Raw genomic sequence first — 24118 nt, 5'->3', positions numbered from 1 at the left:
CTAGATATTTTGATAGAATCAAGGGAGGGAAGTAGCTGGACAATGGTGGGCTAGGCTAGGTTAAGAGTAACAGGAGTTTTGGCTCTAGTGATAATGAAAGCTTATTGTCTCAGGCAAATGCCCCATCAAGTGGGAAGACTGACTCAGAATTCAAGGGGTTTCCCAGAGCCTGTACGGCATCAAAATCACTTACTGTAGGTGACCACCTGTCCCACTTGTGTGTAAGGCTGGCCATCTTCACTGACTTACATCCACAATAAAGTGAAGGGATCTGAGTGTTTTCATCACCCTTTGTCACTGACTAGCTATGTGACCTTGAGCAAATCACCTCCCTTCCCATCTCAACATAACATGAGGGGGCTGGGCTAAATGAATGTTATAATCCTTTCCAGATCTAAATCTAATGATCCTAAAACCTTATGAGATGATACTAATGAAGCTCACCCCCCACCCCCCTTCATGTGGAAAAAGAACTAGAGATAAGCTCTAGTATAAGCAGGGCCATGCTTCTAGCTTTGCATTTCCTGCTAGTCCTTCATACCCTTGATCTTTTTTGGTGGCAGAAATCATCCTGGAGGCTTTTAAAAACACAACCGAGGGGCTAAGAACATAATAAATGCCATACTCAATTCAACTTAAAGTGTTTTTATTTTTAATTTGTACAAGGTCCCAGAAGGAGGAAGGATTTTTAAAATATATTTACTTGGTAACTATGATGGTAGTAAAAAAAAAAAAGATTTTCCACACTAAAACCAAAAACATGTTTGATAATAACAAAATTTTCATTTTCATGGGTTTTTAGGTACCTCTCTGTACTTGGAACTGGCATATGATCTAGGAGAGTAGAAATTCAATTGAAAAGGAAAAAAAAATGCTTGTGACATTTCCAACCCAACCTTTTGTAGAAACACATAAACCTTGTGTAGAAACAAATCAATAAATGAATGATACTCCTAAGGAAGTATCTAGTGGTTAAAAGATGAGAATAAGAACCCAGATATCTGGGTACTAAATCCTAAAGTGACTGAGAAATTGATATAACAAGCCTGACATTGATCACTGAGGAACAAAATGTTTCACAGGGGATTTTGACAAAATGGCTCCAGTAACCCAGAATGAGAAGTGAGAAAAAACAAACAGTGGGAGTTTGGTACTAAGAAAACAATTGTGTGGAAGAAATCAGAATGAAAGAGAAAGTAAAGGAGAGGAGAGGACCTTGTGTGTCAAGGGGAATTTCCAATCCTATCAAATTTACTTCTAGAGGGAAAATGCGCCTAAACTGCATTAATCTCAAAAAACATCAAAATAACAGGCTTTGTGAACTTGAATGGTTTTAGGACTACTTTCTTCTACAATGCATATTTGTAGTAGTCTCATAACAGGTCTTTCCACCTCCCATATTTCCCCTATTCTACACAAGGCTATCAAACTGAGAGTCTTTAAAGCACAGATGTGACCAAGTCACTTCTATGCTCAAGAATGCCCAAAGTCTCACTGGTGTCTCAAAGATAAAGTGTAAAATCCTTTGCTTGGCACTTTGAAGCCCTTCACAATCAAGCTCCACCCCAGTTTTCAGGCAACGTATACATTATTCCCCATCATACACTCTTCATTCCAAGCAAACTGGTCCCCTGCGCATGGCATTCCATGTCCAGCCTTTGCTCGGCCTCTCCATCCTGGGAAAGCTCTCCTTCCTCACCTCTCTCAAGAGCTCTTCCTGATTGTTTCAGCTCCCTGTGCCCTTCCCCCATCACTATGTATACTTACTTTGCATTTCTCATGAATTGATTTATGTCTCAGAAGTGAGGCTTGACTCCCAAGGCTACTCTCCACTCTTCCTCATATAGTAGGCATATAATCAGTGCTTGCAGATTTGATTGCTTGTTGATGCCTATCAGGGTGTGGAGTAAATAGAGAAGGAAGATAGTCTTATCTTTGATCTTTATATTAATTTCCTGATATTGGTGACCTAAAATAGAAGGACTTGTGAAGAGAGAACAAAATCTCAGGTCAGCTTTGGTCACTAACAGCCTATACTTTAGGCAACTCTCATTCTCTCAATTTAATCAAACAAATATTTATCGAGTGCCTTTTATGTGTAAGGCACAGTGCTTATGGAAACAAAACTGTCTTTGACTTTCAGGAATTTAAAATTTAAGGGGAGGCAACAGTAAGTATACCACTAGCTCTAGTACTAGTAGAATGTGATGTGTGCTATACTATACTCCCTAACAAAACATGCTTTCCTTTGCCTTGGAAACGAGTAACTATAATCACTAGTACAGATCTTCTGCTGAAAAAGATTTCCCTGGGAAATAGTGCTGGCTTTAATAAATGGAAGGAAAGGTATAGAATCAAAAACATTCTGCCTGGGAATGTACTTTAAAGCAATGGTGTCTAATCTTTTTTGATGGAATACCTCATCAATAAAAAAAAAAGTTGGAACATATATCCCCAGCATATGTATCTTTATTTATAAAATGTATAAATGCCATTCACTCTGTGGAGGTTGGAGATGGGGGTTGGGAATTTTCCCAATGGCATCTGCTCATCATCTGGGTCTATTTACAGCTATGGGGGACAGTAGATAATATTGGACTGAGTCAGGAAAACCTGAATTTGAATCCCACCTCGGACACTTATTATCTATGTGACCTTTACTCTCTCTGTCTGTTTCCTCATCTGTACAGCATCTGCCTCACAAAAGTTGTTGTATGGATCAAAGGAGATGAGACACGTAAAGTACTTTCCAATATTATTACTGTGCCTTAAGTGATTTAGGCCCAATTTAGGACATAAAATAGTGACTTCACTAAGGGGCCTATGGCAGGGACTGAAAGGTTAGGCTGGGATTTTGCACACTGAAAGCGGGGGAAAGAGCTGGTGAATGTTGGACTATAATGGTGCGGTTGTGTTAGAAACAAGGTCAGGACTGGCTTTTTCAGGGACAGTAGAATCTGATTCCAACTTCCTTACTCTCCAAAGGGTTGATCACAATGCTCCACCTTGGGATCCTGCCACAACCTCACTTTGTGGGAGAAAAACTGCTTTATAATATAGTGTCAAAACCTTCACTTCAGAACCTAGAAGTTTTCGTTCTTGTTTTTCTTCCAGCTTTCCCCATATTTAATTAATACTCTACTAACTGTGAATGCTCTATGAAGCCAGCAGAAGGAGGAAGATATACATGCAGATCAGCTGTTTCTATGAAACTCAATCAGGAAGTAGACAAGAAAAAATAAGGCAAATTACCACCTAAGAAAGACTAAAGAAGAGGTTTATCCAGAGGCAGACTCCTTTGACCTCCAATAGGATTTATACAACACTGCACCATGAGGTCATGTAGACAGTTACAATGACGGAGGCAGATCAGCTCAGGATCTAGCGGTCACATAAGCAGCTGTACACTTCACACAATAGGATTAGACTATAAAGTCTTGGGGCAAACATTACATGGCTGAGGCTTGGAGTTAGCTTCTTCAGCTCACTGGCAAAGTCTAACACCAATCTATTGGTTTGGCATTACAAATGGATTAACCTAGTATAAATTACAGAAATCGTATGTAAGCATCCCACAGCAGTTGGGCATTGTATTATCATATTTCTTTACAAAAGCACTTTCCTCACATAAAAATCATAGCTAAAGTATTTAAAGTACAATTTCCTAAAGTGGCTGCAGCGACCATCTGCACTGAAAACTGATGTTAACAGTGGATCCTAAGTGACTAAGGATGTTTAGAAACTGGAGATCATATGATACCTCCTGAGATACTTTACATTCTTTTTCTATTTTTATTGAGTTCCTCAAGTTTCCTCCACATTCTGTACCAATGTACATATGAATAAAGTAGGGTACGGGAAAATTAAGCCACGTTCCTGTAAATTAAAGAGAAAAGGTGCTGGATATAGAGACAAGTGCTACATGGGTCAATATCCCAAATCTGAAATTAACACTCAGCCATGTGACGGAAGTCAAGGTACTTAACCTTTCTGGTCTGTTTCCTCATCTATGAAAGGAGGATAACAGACTTGGGGCACTTACTTACCTCAGAGCAGTTGGGGAGAATATCTTGGGGTAGGGACTAGAATTATAATTTCTTTAGTACAGGGAAATTCCAGGTAAGGAAATTCCCTCTATTAGTGTACGTTATTACCTTTTCGGCAACTGATAAGTCTTAGTGAGTTATCTAGAACACAGATGATTTAACTGACTTGCCCAGGGCAAGACCTGAACCCAAGTAAGCCTAGCTTTAATGCCAGATCCTTATCCATTAACAATCTTGCCTTTCTGTAAACTGTAAGAGTGCTATATAAAGAGGAGCTATATCATCCAAAAGTCAATCAACGTTGGGTGTTACTGGAATTTTAAAGGTCTTGGTTCATTGACCCAATATACTTTCTCCATGAGAGCATCTCCAGGGGACAAATCTTATTTTTGGCCAACTGACAGCATTCAAGATAGTGAATAACTTTTACTCCTTTTTCTGAATTCTAAATTAAGCTGTGAGTTTATGTGTCCTCTTGTCTCTGGAGAAAAATGTGGTAGGAAGGACAGACAGACAGCTAGCATGTAATGAGAAAGACCTGTCTCTGGGGACATGTAGGGGTGGGGAACCTGAGGCCTGGAGGCCACATGTGGCCTTCTAGGTTCTCAGATCTGCATCTGAGTCCAAGTTTTATAGAACAAATCCTTTTATTAAGGGGATTTGTTCTGTGAAATTTGGATTCAGTCAAAGGGTTGCACTTGAAGACCCAGAGGTTGACCCACAGTGACCTCCAGGTCAGGTTCCCCACCCTTACTCACCCCTGTTGCTGTCTGACTATAAGCCAATCCCATGACCTCCCAGTGCCCTGGGACACTCTCTAATATTATGAAGTTAGACAAGACTTGCAATCTATGTCGGAGAAGGAAGATGATAAACCTTCAGCTCCCATATACCCATGAAATCATAGTTCTGGATTCTCAGCTATATAATATCTCTCCCTTTACCTGTCTCCCCTCCATATATTTTCTGGAGTCAAATTATGACATTAGGTCAGTTGGTCCCACAGAGCCTCAGCAAAATGGTGACTATTGTCACTACCTGACAGGACATCCCACCTTTCAGAGTCCTCTAACTTCCTTTAAAGCTCAGCTCAAATTCTTCCTTCCCCCTCTCCTGTGGCTAAGGAGGCAGCAAGGTAGGTAGTGCACTGGAGTTAGGATGACTTCAGTCTTGCTGCAGACACTTCCTAGCTAAGTGATCATAGGCAAGTCCCTGTATGCCTTACCTGCCTCATCTATAAAAAGGAAATAACAACACTTTTCGCTGAGGGTTGTTAAGATAAAATGAGACAATATTCACAAAATGTTTCTATGAACAGGGCTTTTCCTCATTTACAAGATGTCCCAAAAATCTTGGTGCAGTTGTACACAATTAAAATTACATAATTAAAACTTAAACTACACTAAACTTTTGGGATACCCCATAGTTTGTCTAGAATGTGACTGGTTGAATAGAACCCTGAAACACAGTAAAGTCACTCCCTATAAAACGTAGCAGGATCTATCAGTCTGGGTGGCTACAGTATTTCAAAATCAATATTGCTATATTTGAAGCAGAAGTACCTGCTGCCTCTGCTAATCTTCCTTAACTCAAACTGTTTTATTTATTTCACCCATCCCCCTACTTGCCTTCCAAAGACTTCGCCTACTTCATTCAAACAAATCTTTACCCTGAAGAGCAGGGATTTTTAACCTGGAGTTTGTGAACCTGGTGTTTTATTTTATTTTTCAAATTCAATTTTATTTGAATTTTCAGTTCTAAATTATCTCCTATCCTCTCCCGTCCTCCTCCTCTACCTATTAAGGAAGCAGGAAATACAAAATCCATTACAAATATAAAGTCATGTAAACAGATTTCCACATTAGCCACATTCAAAAAAAGGTATTAAAAATTGTACTCAAATATAAATGTTTTCTTTTGGTAACACTATATATTTTATTTTATGCATTTAAAAACTTACTTCTGAGGAGTCCATATATTTCATCAGACCACTGGAGGGATTCATGACATACAAAAAGGTTAAGAATCCTTGATACAGAGAAAGTATAACCTCTGAACTCCAACCCTAAAAATTATGGAGTTCAGACACAGATTTTGTAGGATGTTATTAAGTGAAATGAAAATCCTAGGTTATCTCATCTAACTCCCTTATTTTGCAGATGAAGAACCAGACCCACTGAAGTTCAGTCATTTCCCCATGGCTATCTGTTTGTCTCTGTCTGTTGGTCTGTCTGTCTGTCTGTCACACACACACACACACACACACACACACACAGAGTTAGTGAACTAGATACCGTAAACTGCCAGTTAGGATTCTAACCCCCTTTGTCAAACTCCCAATCCAGTGCTCTCTAAACAGCAGCCTTGAGTCTCTTGGTATATTTCAGACTCATCCTTTCTATCATCCCATCTGCACTCAATCCTCATACACATTATCCATTTCAGAGATTTGCATTTCTATTATTGGATCCACACATCCCCATCACAGGGCTATTTGCATCCATGATATTTCCACAGGAAACCTAAATAAAGGCTAATTTCAAAAGGCTGGGTAGTAGTAGCCTGCCCACCTGAAGACAAAGAAAAGAAGGGCAGGGTAGGATGACACCCTTGATTCAAGAATCCACACTTAGCCCTGAGCTAGAGATCAAGGTCTCCTTAAATCTCTCAATCTTCTCCACTTCCAATTCCCAACAAAGAGATCAAAAGGAACCAAAGGGAAAAAAAAAGATTCCCCAGGGTACATCTGACAGAAGAAGTGAAAGAGAATAAATCAATACCAGCAAACAGCAGTCAGATTCCAGGTAGCAGGGAAGTACTTGTGCCATGGTTTGGGAGAGAAGGATGGTAATTGCAAAGTACTCTCCAGTGACTAAGCCAATGGCTATGAGGAATTTACACACTGAGAAAATGGGTTTCAATTCATTTCAGCACTCATTGTTCACATGGCACCAGATAGGTGCAGTGGGTATAAAGACAAAACTCAAGAGTTGGGTTAATAAACCACCCCACCCCACCCCCCTCTCTATCACCACTCCCACCACCACCACCAATTATATAGTACTTTAAGGTTTGTCTAGTACTTTATCTCATTTGAAATTCACACCGACCCTGTGTGGTACATGATATTATAGTGAGGATAAGAGACGGGAAAGGTTTAGGCTACCTGCCCCAGGTCACACAGTTTGGAAGTGTCTGAGAATGGTTCAGACCAAGTCTTCCTTACTGTGAATGGAACACTTTTATCTATCACAACACTTAGTAACCATATGCTCTATTAAGGGAGATTCAACATGTACATAATTAAACACAAAGTAAGGCAAAGTAATTTCAAGAAAGTTCAAAAAAAATTTTATCTAAGATTTTGATACCATGGTCCCTGAGGTCTGAGATCCTGTTTTATAATTATCTCTGTATCTCCCACACCCAGTACAGTACCTTGGCAATCAATTAATCAATAAACCTTTATTAAGTGCTTACTATGTGCCAGGTGGGGAGTTAGGTGGGCCTGGAGTCAGAAAGACATGAGTTCAAATTCAACCTATTACCAGTTATGCAATCATACACAAGCCACTTAACCTGTTTGCTTTAATCTATTGTGGAAAAAAAGGCAAGCCACTCCAGTGTCTTTGCCAATATGGTCCATGGGATCAGGAAAAGTCGGACACCACTGAACAACAGATATTCCAGGCCCTGTGCTAAGCACTAAGGGTACCAAAAGAAGCAAAAGGCAGTCCTTGCTCTCAAGGAGCTTACAAATCTAAGAAGGACAGGGTAGACACACAAAAAAATGCTTGTTGATGCTTTGACCAAAAATTCAACTCAACAAATCCTTAATGAATGCCTATATCTCCTGGAGAATACAAAAAGCAAGCAAGATTCATATCTTGGCTCCAAAATAATGAAAGACAACAGAAGAAGGTAGGCCCTAGGCCACATTATATCTGATTGAAATCTGCAACCTATACTCAAAAACTAATTTTTTTTCTGCTTGTGCCTACAAAATTTATGGAAAGATGGAAACAGGTGGATTTGAGAGGTTTTTTTGACCTGGTGAAACTCCTGGTGAGGAACTTACTCTACAAATTTAGATCTGCTAATTAACTGCAACTTAAGATCTTAGATATCTGTCTGGGGCACTGAGAGGTCACTAGTGACCTGTCCGGCATCACATAGTCAGAATGTGTAATCATGTGTAAGATGGGGGTGGGACTCAAACTCAGAGTTTCTTGACTCCAAAGATAGCTCAGTTCTCTAGTGAATACGCAAGTCTTAAACTCCATGCTCCAAATACACAAGAAGAAATAGCATATTCTTTTAATGATTGGGGAAACCCAAGAGAAACAGGCAGCAAGGTATGTTTTGGGGGCTGGGGATGGGTGAAGATTTTGTGGAGAAAAGAGTTATTTTACAGATTCAAAGCACAAGCCCAGGGGATAGCTACCTTCAAAGTTTACAGGTTGAGATGTTTGTCATAAAGCATCAGTCCTCAAAGTGTGGTCAGTCCCCCTGCCCCAGACCCTTACAGACAACTCAAGAGATCAAGACTACTTTTATATCAATATTAAGACAATTTCTAATATGGCAAATAATGGTAGACATAACCTACATAGACAAAAGCTCTTTGTGATGGAGGGGTGGGGGGAGGTGCATGGGATCCTCAATTATTTTTAAGAGTATAAAGGGGTCCTGAGATCAAAAAGTTTGAGAACTGTTGCCATAGAACAACCCTCCCTAACTTCTCACACTGAGATCTGGCAACCAGTTCTATGCTCTGGACTCCCATGAGTCAAAGGGAGCTAGCTAGGGATGATTAATTGATGATGTAATTTAAACAACTGCTCTGGTGTTTTAATGAAAATTAGAGAAATGGTCCTGAAAATGAATGCACCTCTGCTTTTCTTCCCATACCCAAGGCTCACAACCAGGTTCAGTCAGCCCACAAGCTGCCAAAGCTATCTTAAAGACCTTGGGCTCACCGTATGGACAGTGATAGAAAAGAAAAGGTCAATAAACATCTTGTATTGACACATGCGCACGCACATGTATATATATGTACACACAGCTCTTTAGAGCTGGCATATATATATATATATATATATATGACAGCTATAAATAACTGCATTTATTGAAGCTGTTTCCTTATCTGGAAGTACAGAGCTGGGAATCAGTGACTGTCTGCATCGGGAATTCTTTCAGACACCAAACCCAGAAAGGAAATTTCCCTTCCAAAGTACACTGGATTTTTTTGCTGATGTTGCGCTCTCTCTTTCTCTCCCTGTCTCTCTCTCTTTCTCTCTCTCTCACCCTTCCCCTTTCCCTTCTCTCCCTCCCTTCCCTGTTCTCTGTCTCTGATTACACAAGATGACCAAAGTTTCTATATCGTAATGTGTAGGTGACAAACTAGAAACCTTTCAAACATTTTTTTCATGTATAAAGTGATGAAGATAGGTCTTCAAAAAAATTTCCTTTTTGCTACTTTTCTTGCCTAGTTGCTATGTGGAATGTAGCCATCTCTTCCTCGGGTATTGAAAGAGGAAGAAATCTGCTTCTTCACACTTATGCCTCTATGAACTTGTGGTACCACCAGACAAAATCGTGACAAGTAACAAGGTAGACCCATTTTCCCATCAGAGACAATGAAAATAAAAAGAGTCTTGGGGAGGTACTGCTTAGGTATAACCTTGGAAGGATGGGTGAGCCAAGTTCAAAAGAAGAGCTAGCAGATTCAAGTGAGGGCTCTGAGATCTCTTACAGCTCAGGTCTATGATCCTAAATATTGACTGAAAGAGGTCTAGACAGGGGAGCCTGGAAGTGCAGGATGTACAGAATGACCAATGTAAGTGGTCCCTTACTGAGTATGAGGTGTGACAAAGCAAGAGGGCACTAGCAGCTTATGGAAGTCAATAAATTGCACTAGTCACATTTCCATATTTGCTAACAATAGGATTAAAGTCTTTTCTTAAAACAAAGTCATTCCAGTTTTCCTTGGAAAAGGTACTATTTTAAGATGAGGGAAAATAACTTCTAAGATTCATGTAGAAGCCTAAAAAATGGAAATGTATTACAATGCATTTACCTGGCTTCTTAGTTATTCTGGGCCTTCCTTTGTGTGTTTAATATCAACAGGTTTTAGGATGGTGTAAGACCATCCTATAAACCATCCTTAGCTCCTGCACAGTCACATATCCACCATACAGACTTACAAGCACTCATTCATTACACAAATTCATTGAGTGCTCTGGCCAAGTAGAAAGCATCCTGAATTTCGAACCAGGAGCTAAGCTACCCAGCTCGGTCACTTTTTAAATTTTGTCTTTGTATCCCAAGTACCTAAGCACAGAGCTCTGTGTACAGTGGGCAAGATGGTCAACCTCTCTTTTAAAGCTGTCTCTTCTTTAAGACCAGGATGATTCTATTCTCTCACAATATACTTTGCAGAACTGTTCAGAAGGCTCTTAAAGTAAGCCTTAAAGCACCAAAGAAATGGGAGTTATTAAAATGGGAGACAGAAGGAACAAAAAACAAAATATGATCCCTGTACTACTCATGGCGCTTAGTAGGGGTGATAAAAACAGCACTAATCACTCCAAACAAACTAAAATATCAAAGTAGCATAAGAGATGTTGGAAGTTCTTTGGGACAGACACCAGAAAGACTATCCTACCAAGCAGTAAGAAGTCACACTCCACAGATGAGGCCCCAAGCTGACAAAAAGACAAGGACTCTCCGTAACAAGTCCACAATCCATTCTATTGGGTTTTTCTGTCTTCGGAGTGGAAAGGGGTCTGGGGACAGGGGAAGGAAGAAAACAAGTACAAAAATGCAACACAAGGTGGAATATGGAAGGCTCTACTCAGAGGAAGCCAACTTTATAGCAGTAAGAAATGATCCAGGGACTGTAATTTGAGTCATGGAAGAGACTTTTTTCTGTCCCATTGAACCCAGGATATTTCAAATAATTTTGTTGTATATGTGAAAGGAATAGCAAGTTGTGCATAGTAGATTTGCAGTTTTATGTATAACTATCTTTTTTTTTTACTGTACTATGTTATGAAAATGCTTGTTTTATTCCATAAAATTAAAAAAAGATATACATGTTGGCCAAATAGAACTAAAATTAGATTTTGTTTCAATGCTCCACTCTGGGTACAACTTTGCTAGTTGTTTAACTGTTGATAAACTCAATTTACTCTCCTGAGAATGCAAAACTACCAAGTGGGTGAGCAGAAAGGTAATGTTTCCAAAGACAGGCTTTAAATTAAATTATTTTAAACCCCCTACGCAAGTATAAGAATGCTGGAAGGCTCTTAAGGAGGGGAACTCCAGCCAACGGGACTATTTCTGGAGTTCTTACTCTAGAAAACTAATGTTGCTATTAGTGGCTGTTTATTAACCCACAATACCATAAACCATAAACCTATAAAATATGAATGACTCATAAGTTCTGATTTTTAAGCACCTTTGATAGGGATTTTTTTAAAAGGGTACACTGGCTCTGGAGAAAATCTTAAGGAGAATGACACATTGCCTACATATTTAAAACAAAGGCACGATTAAGTTGACCACATTTTAAATAAGTTGAAAAGAAAAACCTTAAAATTAATGAATATTTAAGTCTTTTACTCCACAAATTGGAGAACGAGAATCGAAAAATGTCTATGTTGCCGTGACATGGATGGCTTTTCACCTAGCTTTGCACATCTTGCCTAATGCCCCACAAGATGAAGCGGAAAAATAGAGAATCAAGAGACTTGGAATCTAATCTTGTCTCCTCCACCAATTATCTATCCATGATGGAATTTTGTTTACTGTTCAATTGTGTCTGACTCTTCATGACCCCATGGACCATAGCATGCCAATACTATAGATGGGGTTTTGACAAAATCTTTAAATTTGCCTGGGCCTTAATATCTTTCCAGTTCTAAAATTCTCTGATTTTAAAAGGGGTACATCCCTTCTAGATCTCATATATTTGGGTTCAAAATGTTAGATGAATTTAAAGAATGGAACATTTACCTGCTTATTACTAAAAAAAACAAAAACAAAACAAACTTCTGGGGGGGGGGGGGTGCTTAATCACCCTGTGTGCAGACATGATGATCATGAACTGGTTCTTTTAATCGCTGCTCTCCTCTTTTCTAGGCTTCCTGCCCTCATCTGCCATCTCCTGATCCACATAATCACCGTAAGTCTCTGCTTCTCTTATTTGCTTGTCCCTATTGGTCCTTCACCTCCTGTCATCAAGAAGCCAAGGGAAAGGGTGTTCCTATCACTGTCTTCTCATCAGCACGGACAGCCCACTTGCTTGAATTTCTTCGTTAAGAGTGGCATTGGGTTCACAGGACTAAAAGCTTTGAGAACACTGAAGAAAGAGCATTTTTAAAAGCAGTAGTTTGTAAGCTTGTAAGTGACTGAATGTTCTAGTTAGTGGGCTGCTTACTTGACTTTCCCCCAGAGAAAAGAATATGCACTGATTTAAAAGAGAAAAAAAAAAGGCTCTCATGCAGGATTTATCTAGAGATCTGAGAAAGAAAAATGACTCTCAAATGAGCTACTTTGGGGCATACCAGTCTGGTGAGTGTCTCTTTAAAACAAGAGGCTAAAAATGTTTTCAACCTCGCAGTACCATAAATGTCCTGGTGCTGTCTTTGCTTTCAGATTCTCCCCCGGACTTTCCATGAGCATTCTACTGGGAATTGTCTGGAATCCCAGATTAAAACAGCAATAACCTTATTCCCTTGTTATAATATTTATTCTCTTTTAGGATCAGCAGCCCAGCTGGGATAGTTCTTTATACATGAAGTAGAGCTTCAAGAATTACAGAGGCTGAAAACAGATTCTTTTCAAAAAGCAAGAATAGCACACCAGTGCTCTCTAACACAGAAGGATAGGACAGGATGGCTTATTATTGCCTTCATTCTGAAAGCCCCAACTGATGTGCAGAGTGAGGGCCTGGGCACCAGTATCTTCAGAGGATTCATTCTAGATGTCAAGGGCAGTGCCCAGAAAGGATCACTAGACTATGAGGGACAAGTACTGAGGTCACTGCCCTCCACAGACCCAGAATATAAAGAAGCCACTGACCTGACCTAAATACAGCCCCGTGGTAAGAATAGGTATGGTACCGAGAACCCAGGACAAGGGCCCAGGCTTGGCTCCGTCACACCTTCACTGAGTGATGCTAGAAAAAAATGGCTTACCTCCTCTGAACCTCAATCAATCAAAAGCCATTTTATTAAGTATTTATGTGCAAGGAGTTAGGCCAATCATTGAGAGAATAAAGGGACAAAAATAAAACAGTTCTGGCCCTCAGGTAGTTGACATTTTAACAGGGAAATCAATATGTACATATGTAAGCAGATGCATAATACAGATAAAATTAATATGAGGTAGTCTGGAGAAATGCAGTAGCAGCTGGGAGGGAATTTCTTCATTTGTAAAACAGGGCTAGAACAGATTAGTTCCCTTTCAGTTCTAAAGATATGAGGCCTAGAAGGTTTAAATTACACAGAAAGAAACAATATAGTGTAGTAGAAAGAAAGCTGTATTAAGGTTGGGAGACTCATGTTCAAATCCTAATCCTTACTAGCTGTGTGATCTTAAGTAAGTCATTTAATTTCTGTATCTCAATCTCATGATATGTGAAATGGAGTAATGAAGAATCAGATATAACTGAAACAAGTGAACAAACCCATATGCCTACTTTCCCATCACTAAAATATTTATAACAATCTACATTCATGTTGAAAGGATCCTTAAACAAGTTATGATAGGGGAATCAACAAGTTTAAAAAAAAAGGACATTCTATGGTAGAATATTAAGTCACATGAGTGACTGAAAAATGTGGAGAATACCTACTTGTCTATTGATTATGTAACCCCAGCTTCAACAGCTCCTCCCATAGATACCACAGATAATATTACCTTTATTTTTTTTAAGAGAAAACCTTAGAGAATATTTATTAACTATCATGGCTGAAAAGAGGCTAGAAAGACTTCTTTCTTTAGAGAATGAATTGAGACATTTCCTGAGAGAACTGAGTTTTAACTCTTATCCCGTAGAGAAGGCATCTTGAAGAGAATTCTTGACAGACTATGACTGACATCCTGAGAAAATCAAGTGGTGAGTCTGTGATTCCTGAGTTGGAGAGAGATCAGTAGTTGCCCTTGGTGGTTAAAGGTGACTCCAATCATGATCCTTCTCTCTGTGACCCAGTGTTAAAATTAAGTAAATATATATTATTTTCTTTTGTTACACCGTCAATAAATTGTAAAGCCAGTGATGGTGATGTTTACTTAAGCCCACGGGACTAGAGGATTTGGTATTAAATGAATACTTATTGGGAGAAGGGGTTTCTCTGATTCTATAAATTATGGTGCCGGTTAAGAGCTAATGGGTTAGAGATATCATGCATTTCTGTTCATTTAAAAGGAAATATTAGAGGTACTCCTTGATTACCTTAAGAGCTGAAAAGAGGATAAGGTAATCAAGTAGGAGGCTTTGGAAGGTAGGGATGAGGAGTCTGGTGTGGTTCTCAACTAGTATAATGCACACTACAGAGTCTAGGAGTATCAGCCCCAAAAACCTGTGATATGACTGACAAAACTGCATGAATTCGTGAGTTCACTCATAAACAATTAGCTCTGTGTCCCCATCCTAGGTTTGTAAATAAAGCAGGGGAAATGTCTTCTCCCATGAGTTTTTGTTCATCTCTCCCACCCCTCAGTCTCATAGGCTAAAAAAATATCGATGCCATGGATATACAATGCATTAAGAGCGTAACAAATGAGATAAACCTATGTTGATATTTTAACAATGTATCACAAGAAACTCCCCAACCAGAGTCACTTCCCATCATCAATTACAACTGTTGACCTCTTTCAACTTTGCTAACAGTCTCAACCCTTAATCTCTCTCAGAATCCCTGTCCCATGCCCTCAAGAGTTCACTTCCCAGTGTCTTCTCCACAGGAGAGTTAAACTCAGTTCTCTCAAGAATTCTCTCTCTAGACTCCTTCTCTCTGATGGTTAACTTGGTCTCTCAGGTAAGAAGTTCCTTTAGCCCTTTCTCTCTTTTCTCAATCTGCCTCCAGTCATGACAATTAAGTCTCTAAGGCAGCAAACTGCCTTTATCCCAGATTCTATTCCTTCTTAAAGAAAAAGTAACAGCACCTATATTTTATGTAGAAGGGTCTAGTGAAACAGGTTTTAAAAAGCATTTACTTTGTTAATGCAAAAACAACATCTTAAAGGCTCTTCAGCATCAAGGTGTTTCCTATGCAGATGTCAAAATCATCCATGATTCCTTGAAAGAAGTAACAAAGAGAACTTGATTCAGTGACATTCTGATGATTATTACTATCAAGTAAAGCATAAAACTAGGCACTAGAGACATTCTTGATGTGGATCTTTACCTTTGTTATGGAAGGATATTCAACACAGAGTCCAAATGAGTAAGGTCCCTCAGATGTGCCTATTTATACAGATGACATTAAGTCTCCAGGCACAGCAGAGCTTCCTAAACAAGATCCGCACTCTCAGAGAACTCAGCCTCACTATCCGCACTTGCAACACCAAGGAGATAAAGGAGGCCTATTGCCCAGACTAAAATATGTGGCTGATGGACAATCCACGGAGCCTGTTCCTTGGGCAGATACTATGGATGGATATTGAACTCGGCCTAGAATTTATAAGAAAGAGAGATGCTGGCTGAATCATCTTTGAAAATAGGGAGTAGAGATTTAATAGCCTCAGATTTTTCCTGCAGCAAAGATCAACTTTTGAAAAACAATATTCTTGGGGCAGCTAGGTGGCACAGTGAATAGAGGACTGACCCTGGAGTTAGGAGGACCTGAGTTCAAATCTAGCCTCAGACACTTAACATTTACTAGCCGTGGGACCCTGGGCAAGTCACTTAACCCCAATTGCCCTGCCTTCCCCACTCCAAAAAGCAAAAAAGAAAAAGAAAAACAATACTCTCCAGGTGATGTTGTATTGTTACAAGTACAGAATACAGTGTCCATTATTTTAAAGCTAAAGGCCACCCAAAAGGCAACATAGAGGAATATGGTGACCATGAATAGCCTGCAACATCAGATCAACACTGTATCATTCAGGAAAAGTAAAATCAAGGGTATCATCAGAAATATGTAGGCTCGGAAAAGAAAATAGTTGTGCTAAAAAGAGAGGTCGAGAGATAACTGAGGGGGGTGATACAATGGAAAGAGAACAGGCTTTGGAGTAAAAGGACCTTGGTTCAAATGCTACTTTCCAATACTTCACCTCCTCTCAATTTCCTCATGTGTAAAATGAGAAGGCTGGACTAGGGCTCTGGTACTAGTATCCTTTAATGAACAGACTATCCTCCACTGGTTTCCATGCAATACCAAGAGATTTGAAGGGAGAGGCTCCAACTTATTTTATGTACCCTTGGGGGAACAGTTAAGAATTCCCAACAGACTGTGCATTCTTGAGATCAAGGAGTGCTTTTTGCCTCTGTATTCCCAACCCTTAGCACAGAGCCTGGCACAGAGTGGCTACTCAATGAATTCATGTTTAGGACTTGAGGAGTGAAGTGGGATAAGAAGATGATTGAAATTTGTACCCACTGGAGTGTGTGTGTATGTGTGTGTGTGTGCATACATGTATTTGTGTGTATACACACATATATACTCACTCCAGTGATGAGTTTACATGTATGTACATATATACATGGATTACATGTAGTCTATCTAGAATCTTTATGTGTGTATATATACATATCAATGTGGGCATATGCACACATGTACATGCAAGTATGTATTATAAGTGTGTAAATACATGTGTGTATCATCAAAATCACGAAGTATGTGTATGTGTGTATATGTATGTGTATGTGTATGTGTATATGTATATGTATATGTATATGTAGAAAGAGGTAGAAACCCATGAAAGGAAATCAGAAAACCAACCCAAGTCCCAGAGCCCTATCAATCCCAGACCTATGTCTTCCAGAATTAGACTGGCTTTCTGAGGCAATTAGGGAGGCAGAAATGCTACTGGCGTTCTATCCACAACAGTAATTAGGGAAGAAATCAAATTGATTCATTATTTCTATATACCCTTAATCGAATTTTATCACCTGGGCTGAATGGCCGCACAGGAAGAACAGATGAGAATAGAATAACAGGCATGTTACTTGTTTTGGGAACTACAAGGTGACACAGATGAGTCAGCACAAATAATCTCCCACATCACTGAGAGTGTCTGTAAGATTTATAGTTGAGGCAAGGAAAAAAAAAAGGAGGGCATGAAGTGAGCCATTGGCTTGACTGGACTAAAAGGGCTGACCAAACTGAATAGTGAGAAAAAGCCAAAGATTGGAGCAAAAGGAAAGAAGGAAAGAAAAGGCATAGGAGAAGGACCAGTTCTGAAATGCAAGAAGAAGAAACGTTAAAAAAAAAAAAACGGATAAAAGCAGACTCAAGACAGAGAACAGCAGTCTCAGAAATAAAGTCAAGGTATAATATAAAAAAATTCAAGTTCTCAGGATCATTTACCCAGGGATGCAAGTTAACTCTAAAATGTTTTTCAGATTTTCAGATTCTATTATCTTTTTTCTTATTATCAGAGGCATAAAAAAAAATCATTTGGGTAAAGGGACATGTGCTCTCAGCGTATCCAAGTCATTTAGGAAGAGGTGGGAAAGGCTTGTCAGAGCAACTAAAGACTTAGGAAACAGACTCCAGGTTTCCCTTGCGCTGGCTGGAAGGCTTGAACTACCCCCGGTTACATCTTCTGGGCCCTCCAGCTCTCCCCCCAACCCCTTCCCTCCCTCGCGGGGAACCTCCCGGGGGGCTGGCCAGCTTGGCCTTGGTCACACTCACGCAGGTGTGCTGGCAGTCTGATAGAGTCCTCCTCCATCCTGATGGCCTGAGGCACTGGAACATGAAGAGGAGTTGAGGAAGAAGTGTAATTTGGCACTGGGCTCTCTGGAGGGGTGTATGAAATTCTCTCCTGCTGTTAAAAATAAGAGCAAGAAAAGAGGGGAGAGAGAAAAAGAAGGACAATGTGAACCTTGGAATGGAGGGAAGAGGGAGAGTGGGAGGCATTTCATGGCTGAGGTCAGCCCAGGACTCCCTATTAGCATCTGCTGCTTCCTACTGAGCTTTTCCGTGCTGGACTGGCCCAACTATGGATGACCCATCTTTCTCTAATCTGGCCTGAATAACATTTGACTATGGCTGCAAAAGTTATTTGGATATACCTATATATCCATTTTCCTTTCAAAGAGATCTGATTTAAAGTAATGTGGCCTAAATTCCAACCAATAAGGTGGCTAATTTTCAGATTCCCTAGGGTTTATGAGTTTGTAGGGTAACATCGGGAAGCTTTTTTCCTTTTGAAGTGGAAAAATAGATACTCTTGTGGTTTCCTTGGGTAAAGTAAGAAAGGAATGAAGGGGAGGTTTTCAGTAATAGGGCTTAAGGAGGAGTTTCTCAAAATCTCTTCCAATTTACTAGAAAATAAATATATTTACTGATACATTAAAACCAACCATTTCCTAAGGTAGAGTTTTATACTCACAATTAACAAAATCATGTAATACAGTTTATGCTCACAGTGGCCTATATATACATATATATGTACATGGTAAATAACCTGGAAAATTCTCATTTTTCTGCCTAACTGCTTAAATTACTACCAAAAAATTCCAATAACATTTAGCTCTCCTTTATGACAGGCATTTTTTTTACAATATTAATAATGACCTCTTCCTAGTTATTCTCATATCTCCAAAATTAATATTTTCTCTTCCTTAATACAGTGAATTTCCAGGATTAAATCAGCAGTATTAAACTGGACATATTCATTTGTCCTAATGAGGAAGGGGAAAAAAACCGCCTTAGCTCCACAGCTAAACTCCAACAACCAGTATTTGCCAAATGAAAAAGAATAAATGCCTTAAAAAAAATTTCCCCAGTGTTTAGCACCATGCCTTGAATATAAATAAACCTAGTGAGGGAAAGAAGGATTCTTTTTTTTTTTTAAAGTAAAAATGATACAAAAAAGATAAATAACCCTCTATTGTGTCAATGAAATCTGTGCCTAGGATCTACGCACCAAGCATTTCCCCCCACCTTAGGATGTTCCCAAAATGATGTAGGGAATTTTGAACATAGCTTTGATTTACTATCCAAGCTATCATAAGCAAAACCACAGTGCTGGGCACCAAAAATTAGAAAGAAATATCTGTAAAATGTCATTATAAAAATAAAGCAAACAAACAAAAGTCCAAGAATAATCATTATTATTATATATTATTATATATAATATTAAATATTATTTTTACTATATTACATACTTTACCTATATTATATAAAACAGGAAATTTTATTTTTTATATTTTAGCAGAAATAATCTGTTTTCAATAGAAAAAAAAATCCAAGCCAATTCACAAATATCATGTGCATACTGGGGAGAATCCTTCTAAATGCCTAAAAATGTGGGAAAACTGTCATTAGTAAAGTAATTTTAGATATTAAGCTTGAAGAAATAGGAACAGCCCTTGAAGGCAACACAGAATGGGAAGTTGGAGTTGAAGGGGCCACGAGATCATCTACTCCAACTACCTTATTTTAAAGCTAAGGAAACAGAAGTCCACAGAGGGTAATAAGCCACTTACTTCAGATTAGGCTGTTTTGTGTTTTTGATTGTGTGCCCAGGGTTTTTCTTCTAGTCGGAGGCTGAGCTGAGGTTTTATACCAGAGACAAAAACGTCCAACTGGAGAAGCAGCTCTAGCTTTAAGAATTGGTCTGTTTTACAAACAACACCGGATTGCTACGTAGATCCCTTGAAGTCTAAGTACTAGACGTATAAGATATATAAGGCACCCAGGGAAAGGTGACCTCAAGGTGAAATAATCACCTTTCTGCATGCAGTCAGATAACACAAAGATCTCTGGATTTAGAAGTCAGGAAAGCCAAGGATTGACTCCCATTTCCAACACTCACTGTCTACATCAATATCATGGTCAAGATATAACCCCCTCAGAGCCTCATTTTCCTCATGTAATATGGACCAGGCTAATAGTATGTGTAAGATCTACTTCAGCTCAGTGGTTCAGTGAATAAAGCCCAGGGCCTAAGGTCAGTAAGACTCATTGGACACTTAATAGCTGAGTGACCCTGTTTGCCTCAGTCTTCATATCTGTAAAATGAGCTGAAGAAGGAAACAGCAAAACCACTCCAGGTCTTCGCCAAGAAAACCTTAAATGGGGTTAGGAAGAGTCAGATATGACTGAGAAATGACTAAACTGAATAGTACCTCCCTCACATGGCCCGCTGTGAGGTTCCAAAGGAGATAACAAGAGTGTACTGGGAAATACTGAGCAATCATTTCTCAAAAAAATGTACCATACTCATGACACCCTTTTAAACTTAATCTTCATTATTGACATTTTCTCTATCACTTTCTTTAGTCTAGACAATCAACAAATCAAGCCCTTGATTTGTAGTGCTGGCCAATTTCCCAGGTGTCAGTGCTTATATTGAAAACTTAACAAAGGAGATATATCCCTCACGCCACTGGAAATAATGGATTTATATGCTCAGCAAACTGCAAAAGACTATGTAAATTATTTATAGAAATAATTTTATATAAATTTATATTCTATAAATATAAAAAATTATGTTGATGAAGGACTATATAAATATTATTATACAACTTCAGAAATGTGCATGATTTGAGTGGGGGGGGGAGAATCATGTAAGATTTGTTTAGAAGTTTTGCACAGGTGACAGAAATTCGTTTGACATCTTATGTCTGCTACTAACCACTCAGGCAACCCTAAACAAATCATTTAAATTTCTGGGGTTGAAGTTTCCTCATTGACAAAATAACAAAATTTTGGATTAGAGGACTTCTAAGGTCTCTTCCAGCTCCACATTTATGAACCTATGTTCATATCTGTTCATTTTATTATTCTTTCTGATTCACAAAGTCCCTGTTAGTTGTCCTCCATGTCATTCTCCAGATAACATCTCTATTATTGGCTCTAGATAGAAGAATAGCTTTTAGAGTTTTTGCAAAAGTGAAACAATTAGTGAAAACACATTCAAGAAGCTAATCTCATGCCCTCCCCTAAAAAAACCCCTCAACGCTACAAGGTGCATACACAAAAAGAGAAGAAAGAATGGTGTTAGGAAAACATAATGGATTTCTCTTACAGCTACAAAAAGCCACATGTTCACCTAATAATCTTAAGAGTGAAAAAGTAACTCCCTCTCCAAGTACTATCTCTGACATCAGAAGACCCCAGGTTCAAATCTCAGTTCTGTTACTTGACTACCTATGGGATCTTTGGAAGGTTAGTGTTCTCAGCTGGAAGATAAGGGAGTTGGATTCAGATGACCTCTGAGGTCCCTTCTAACTATAGGTGTACGAACCTAAGATCAGATCCAGAAAGGGCACATTATACTAGGGTTCAATGCTATTTTCACTCTATTGAGAAACCATTTCAACTGCCCAAGATAATTACTGACAGAATAGGTAATATTTCCACTTTGAGCAAAGTAAGTGGTTTATCCACCATCTTCCCCCTCCTCCTAATCATCATCCTAATATATTCCTTTCTAAATCAGAAGAATTCCTGACTGGCTGTATGTATCCCAATATGGCCAGGCATTGGGTTCTCATGAAGTTTTTGGGAACTTGCATTTCCCAAGTTCTAGAGAGAATTACTTATCTTGTGACCTTGGGCAAGTCACTTAGTCTCTGTCTGCCTAAGTTTCCCATCTGTGGGGATAATAATAACACCAATCTTCTAGAGCTGTTATAAGAATAAAATGAAACAACCATTTTAAAGTACTTAACTCAGTGCCTGGCACATATAAGTGCTAAAGAAATGTTAACTATTAATATTATTATTGTCTCTGCTGTGCAACCCTGGGCAAGGCACTAAACTTGTTTGGGCATCTGATTCTTCATGCAAAAATAAGGGTAATAAAATTAGTACCTAACTTATGGGGTTGTGAAGTATTCTGTACACCCTAAAATGCAATATGAAAGTGAGTTATTACCTCATTTAGTCCTTTTTAATAATGCTGTGATACTATTATATAGGATGTTGTAATATTATTTGGATACCACAAAAAAAATTATTTTCTCAAATTCACAGACATTAAAGTAAATAGCTAAATGAAAGAAAAATATTTCCATTTTGAAGATCATTAATACATAAGAGTTGGACTGAGGGGAACAAATTATATTTAAAATATGCACAGGATACTGTATAGTCCAAGATTAGAAAGTAGAACTAACTAAACCTTACTGAGAGGTTTTGGGGAAAAAGGAAGAGAGACAGAGACAGAGAGACAGAGACAGAGACAGAGAGAGAGAGAGAAAGAGGAGAGAGGGAGGGAGGGAGGGAGAGAGAGAGAGAGAGAGAGAGAGAGAGAGAGAGAGAGAGAGAGAGAGAGAAATAAGCATGCATATGTAAATAGGGAAAAGTGTGGAAAGGACAGTAAAGCCAAACCCAGTCAGCAATCCTTACCCTCCTTCCTCACCAATCCAGGGCCAAAGAAAGGCACAGATTTGGTTCGGCTATTGACAAAATAGAATGCTTTGGAATCTTTGGTTTCTACTTAAGTAAAGCAAGCTTGCTGATCCACTCCTCTGTAGATGAAGATGTGTCTTGTTTTAGGAAGACTTAGTACACTCCAGTGCCCTGCCTCTAACCAAATTAAGGAACAGAAAATCTTAGAATAAATGACTCTTATTAAGACAAGACAGACTTCTGGGTTCTACAAAATGATGAACATACACACATTTTCCTTAAATAGGATGCTACTTTAGTACATTTAAATGTGTGTCTACAGACCATTAACTATTTGAGAAAGTTGAGACAAAGCCAATTGTCAATTAAATATCATTTTAAAATGTGGCATAATGGAATGAGCATTGGACTGAGAGTCTGGAAAGCCCTTGGTTTATATTGCAGCTGAAACTTCATAGCTATATGTGTGATCATGGGCAAGTCACAAGCCCTTTGGACCTCAGCTTCCTCAACTATTAAAGAGCCAATCTAACTGTAGGACCTAGCGTGAAGAATCATTGTGAGGAACAAATGAGATATATGTAAATCAGTTAGTAAACCTTAAAATTCTATGTCAATGCCAGCTATGATTACCATTCCTGAAATCATTTGAAATCAAAATCATTGAAATCAAAACAAAAAAATGGCTCAATCTGTAGTAATTTAAAATATATTTTAAAAAAGAGAACAAAAATAAAAGATCCATCTGTCTATACAAAGAAGGCTCATGTCCTAGGTCTGTCTTCTATCCACTATACCATAAAGTTTCTGCAAAAAATGAAGCCTGTTGTATGACAACAGGATATTCTGATGGGCTCCCCCATTCATACTAATGAGCTACTACTAGTGGGTCTTTGCAATGGCAAAACTTTGAAAGCTCTGAAGGTTCATTTCCAGGAATGGTGATAGCACCACCCTATAATTAACTCTTAAGTGGGTATTGCAGTCACCTGCAGCATAACCCCTCTACTCTGGCCAGGTAGGTGTTCTTTCAAGGAAGGGCAAACAGTAGGCCAGGGACCCAGAACTCTAGTATCAGGAATTAAGTGGTCCTTTAAGGGGAAGGAAGATGCTCTTTCCTGCTCTCATATAGTTCACTAGAGTCAGTAGTCTTGGGGAAGGAAGATCATACCTATACCCCTGCTGATATGTCTATGTATATACACAAGGTTTGCTGTTCAGCTGTTTCAGTCAAGTCCAATTCCATTTAGGATTTTCTTAGCAAAGTTACCACAGTGGTTTGCCATTTCCTTTTCCAGCTCATTTTATAGATAAGGGACTGAGGCAAATGGGGTTAAATGACTTGCCCTGGGTCACACAGTTAAGTGTCTGAGATTGGATTTGAACTCAGGAAGATGAGTCTTCCTGACACTACTGTGCCCAGCGCCCAATACTACTGTACTACCTAGCTGCTCCCTATATTTATGTATGAGTGTGTATGTGTTCACACATATACGTATATACACATATATGTAAACATACATACACATACAT

The 24118-nt window shown here is 38.9% G+C and overlaps 1 protein-coding gene across 3 annotated transcripts in view; it reads right to left on the bottom strand.

The window, feature by feature from the left end:
- ETV6 (ETS variant transcription factor 6) overlaps positions 1–24118 on the bottom strand; it is a 355559-nt gene that overhangs the window by 185280 nt on the left and 146161 nt on the right. Inside the window, exon 2 of one of the 3 annotated variants that reach the window (XM_069101492.1) lies at positions 17915–18047. The exons of 1 other annotated variant lie outside the window; for it this stretch is intronic. In XM_069101492.1, the coding sequence (XP_068957593.1) occupies positions 17915–18047 (133 nt within the window). The remainder of the gene's footprint in view (positions 1–17914; positions 18048–24118) is intronic. One more of the 3 variants, XM_069101493.1, reaches the window with a different exon arrangement.

The sequence above is a fragment of the Petaurus breviceps genome, unplaced genomic scaffold (genome assembly GCF_028583685.1).
Source record: "Petaurus breviceps papuanus isolate PSGF00001 unplaced genomic scaffold, PetGlider_PUasm1.0 470, whole genome shotgun sequence".
Lineage (NCBI taxonomy): Eukaryota > Metazoa > Chordata > Mammalia > Diprotodontia > Petauridae > Petaurus > Petaurus breviceps.
The sequence above is the reverse complement of the archived record's forward strand: the minus strand, read 5'-3'. Positions and strand labels throughout refer to the sequence as shown.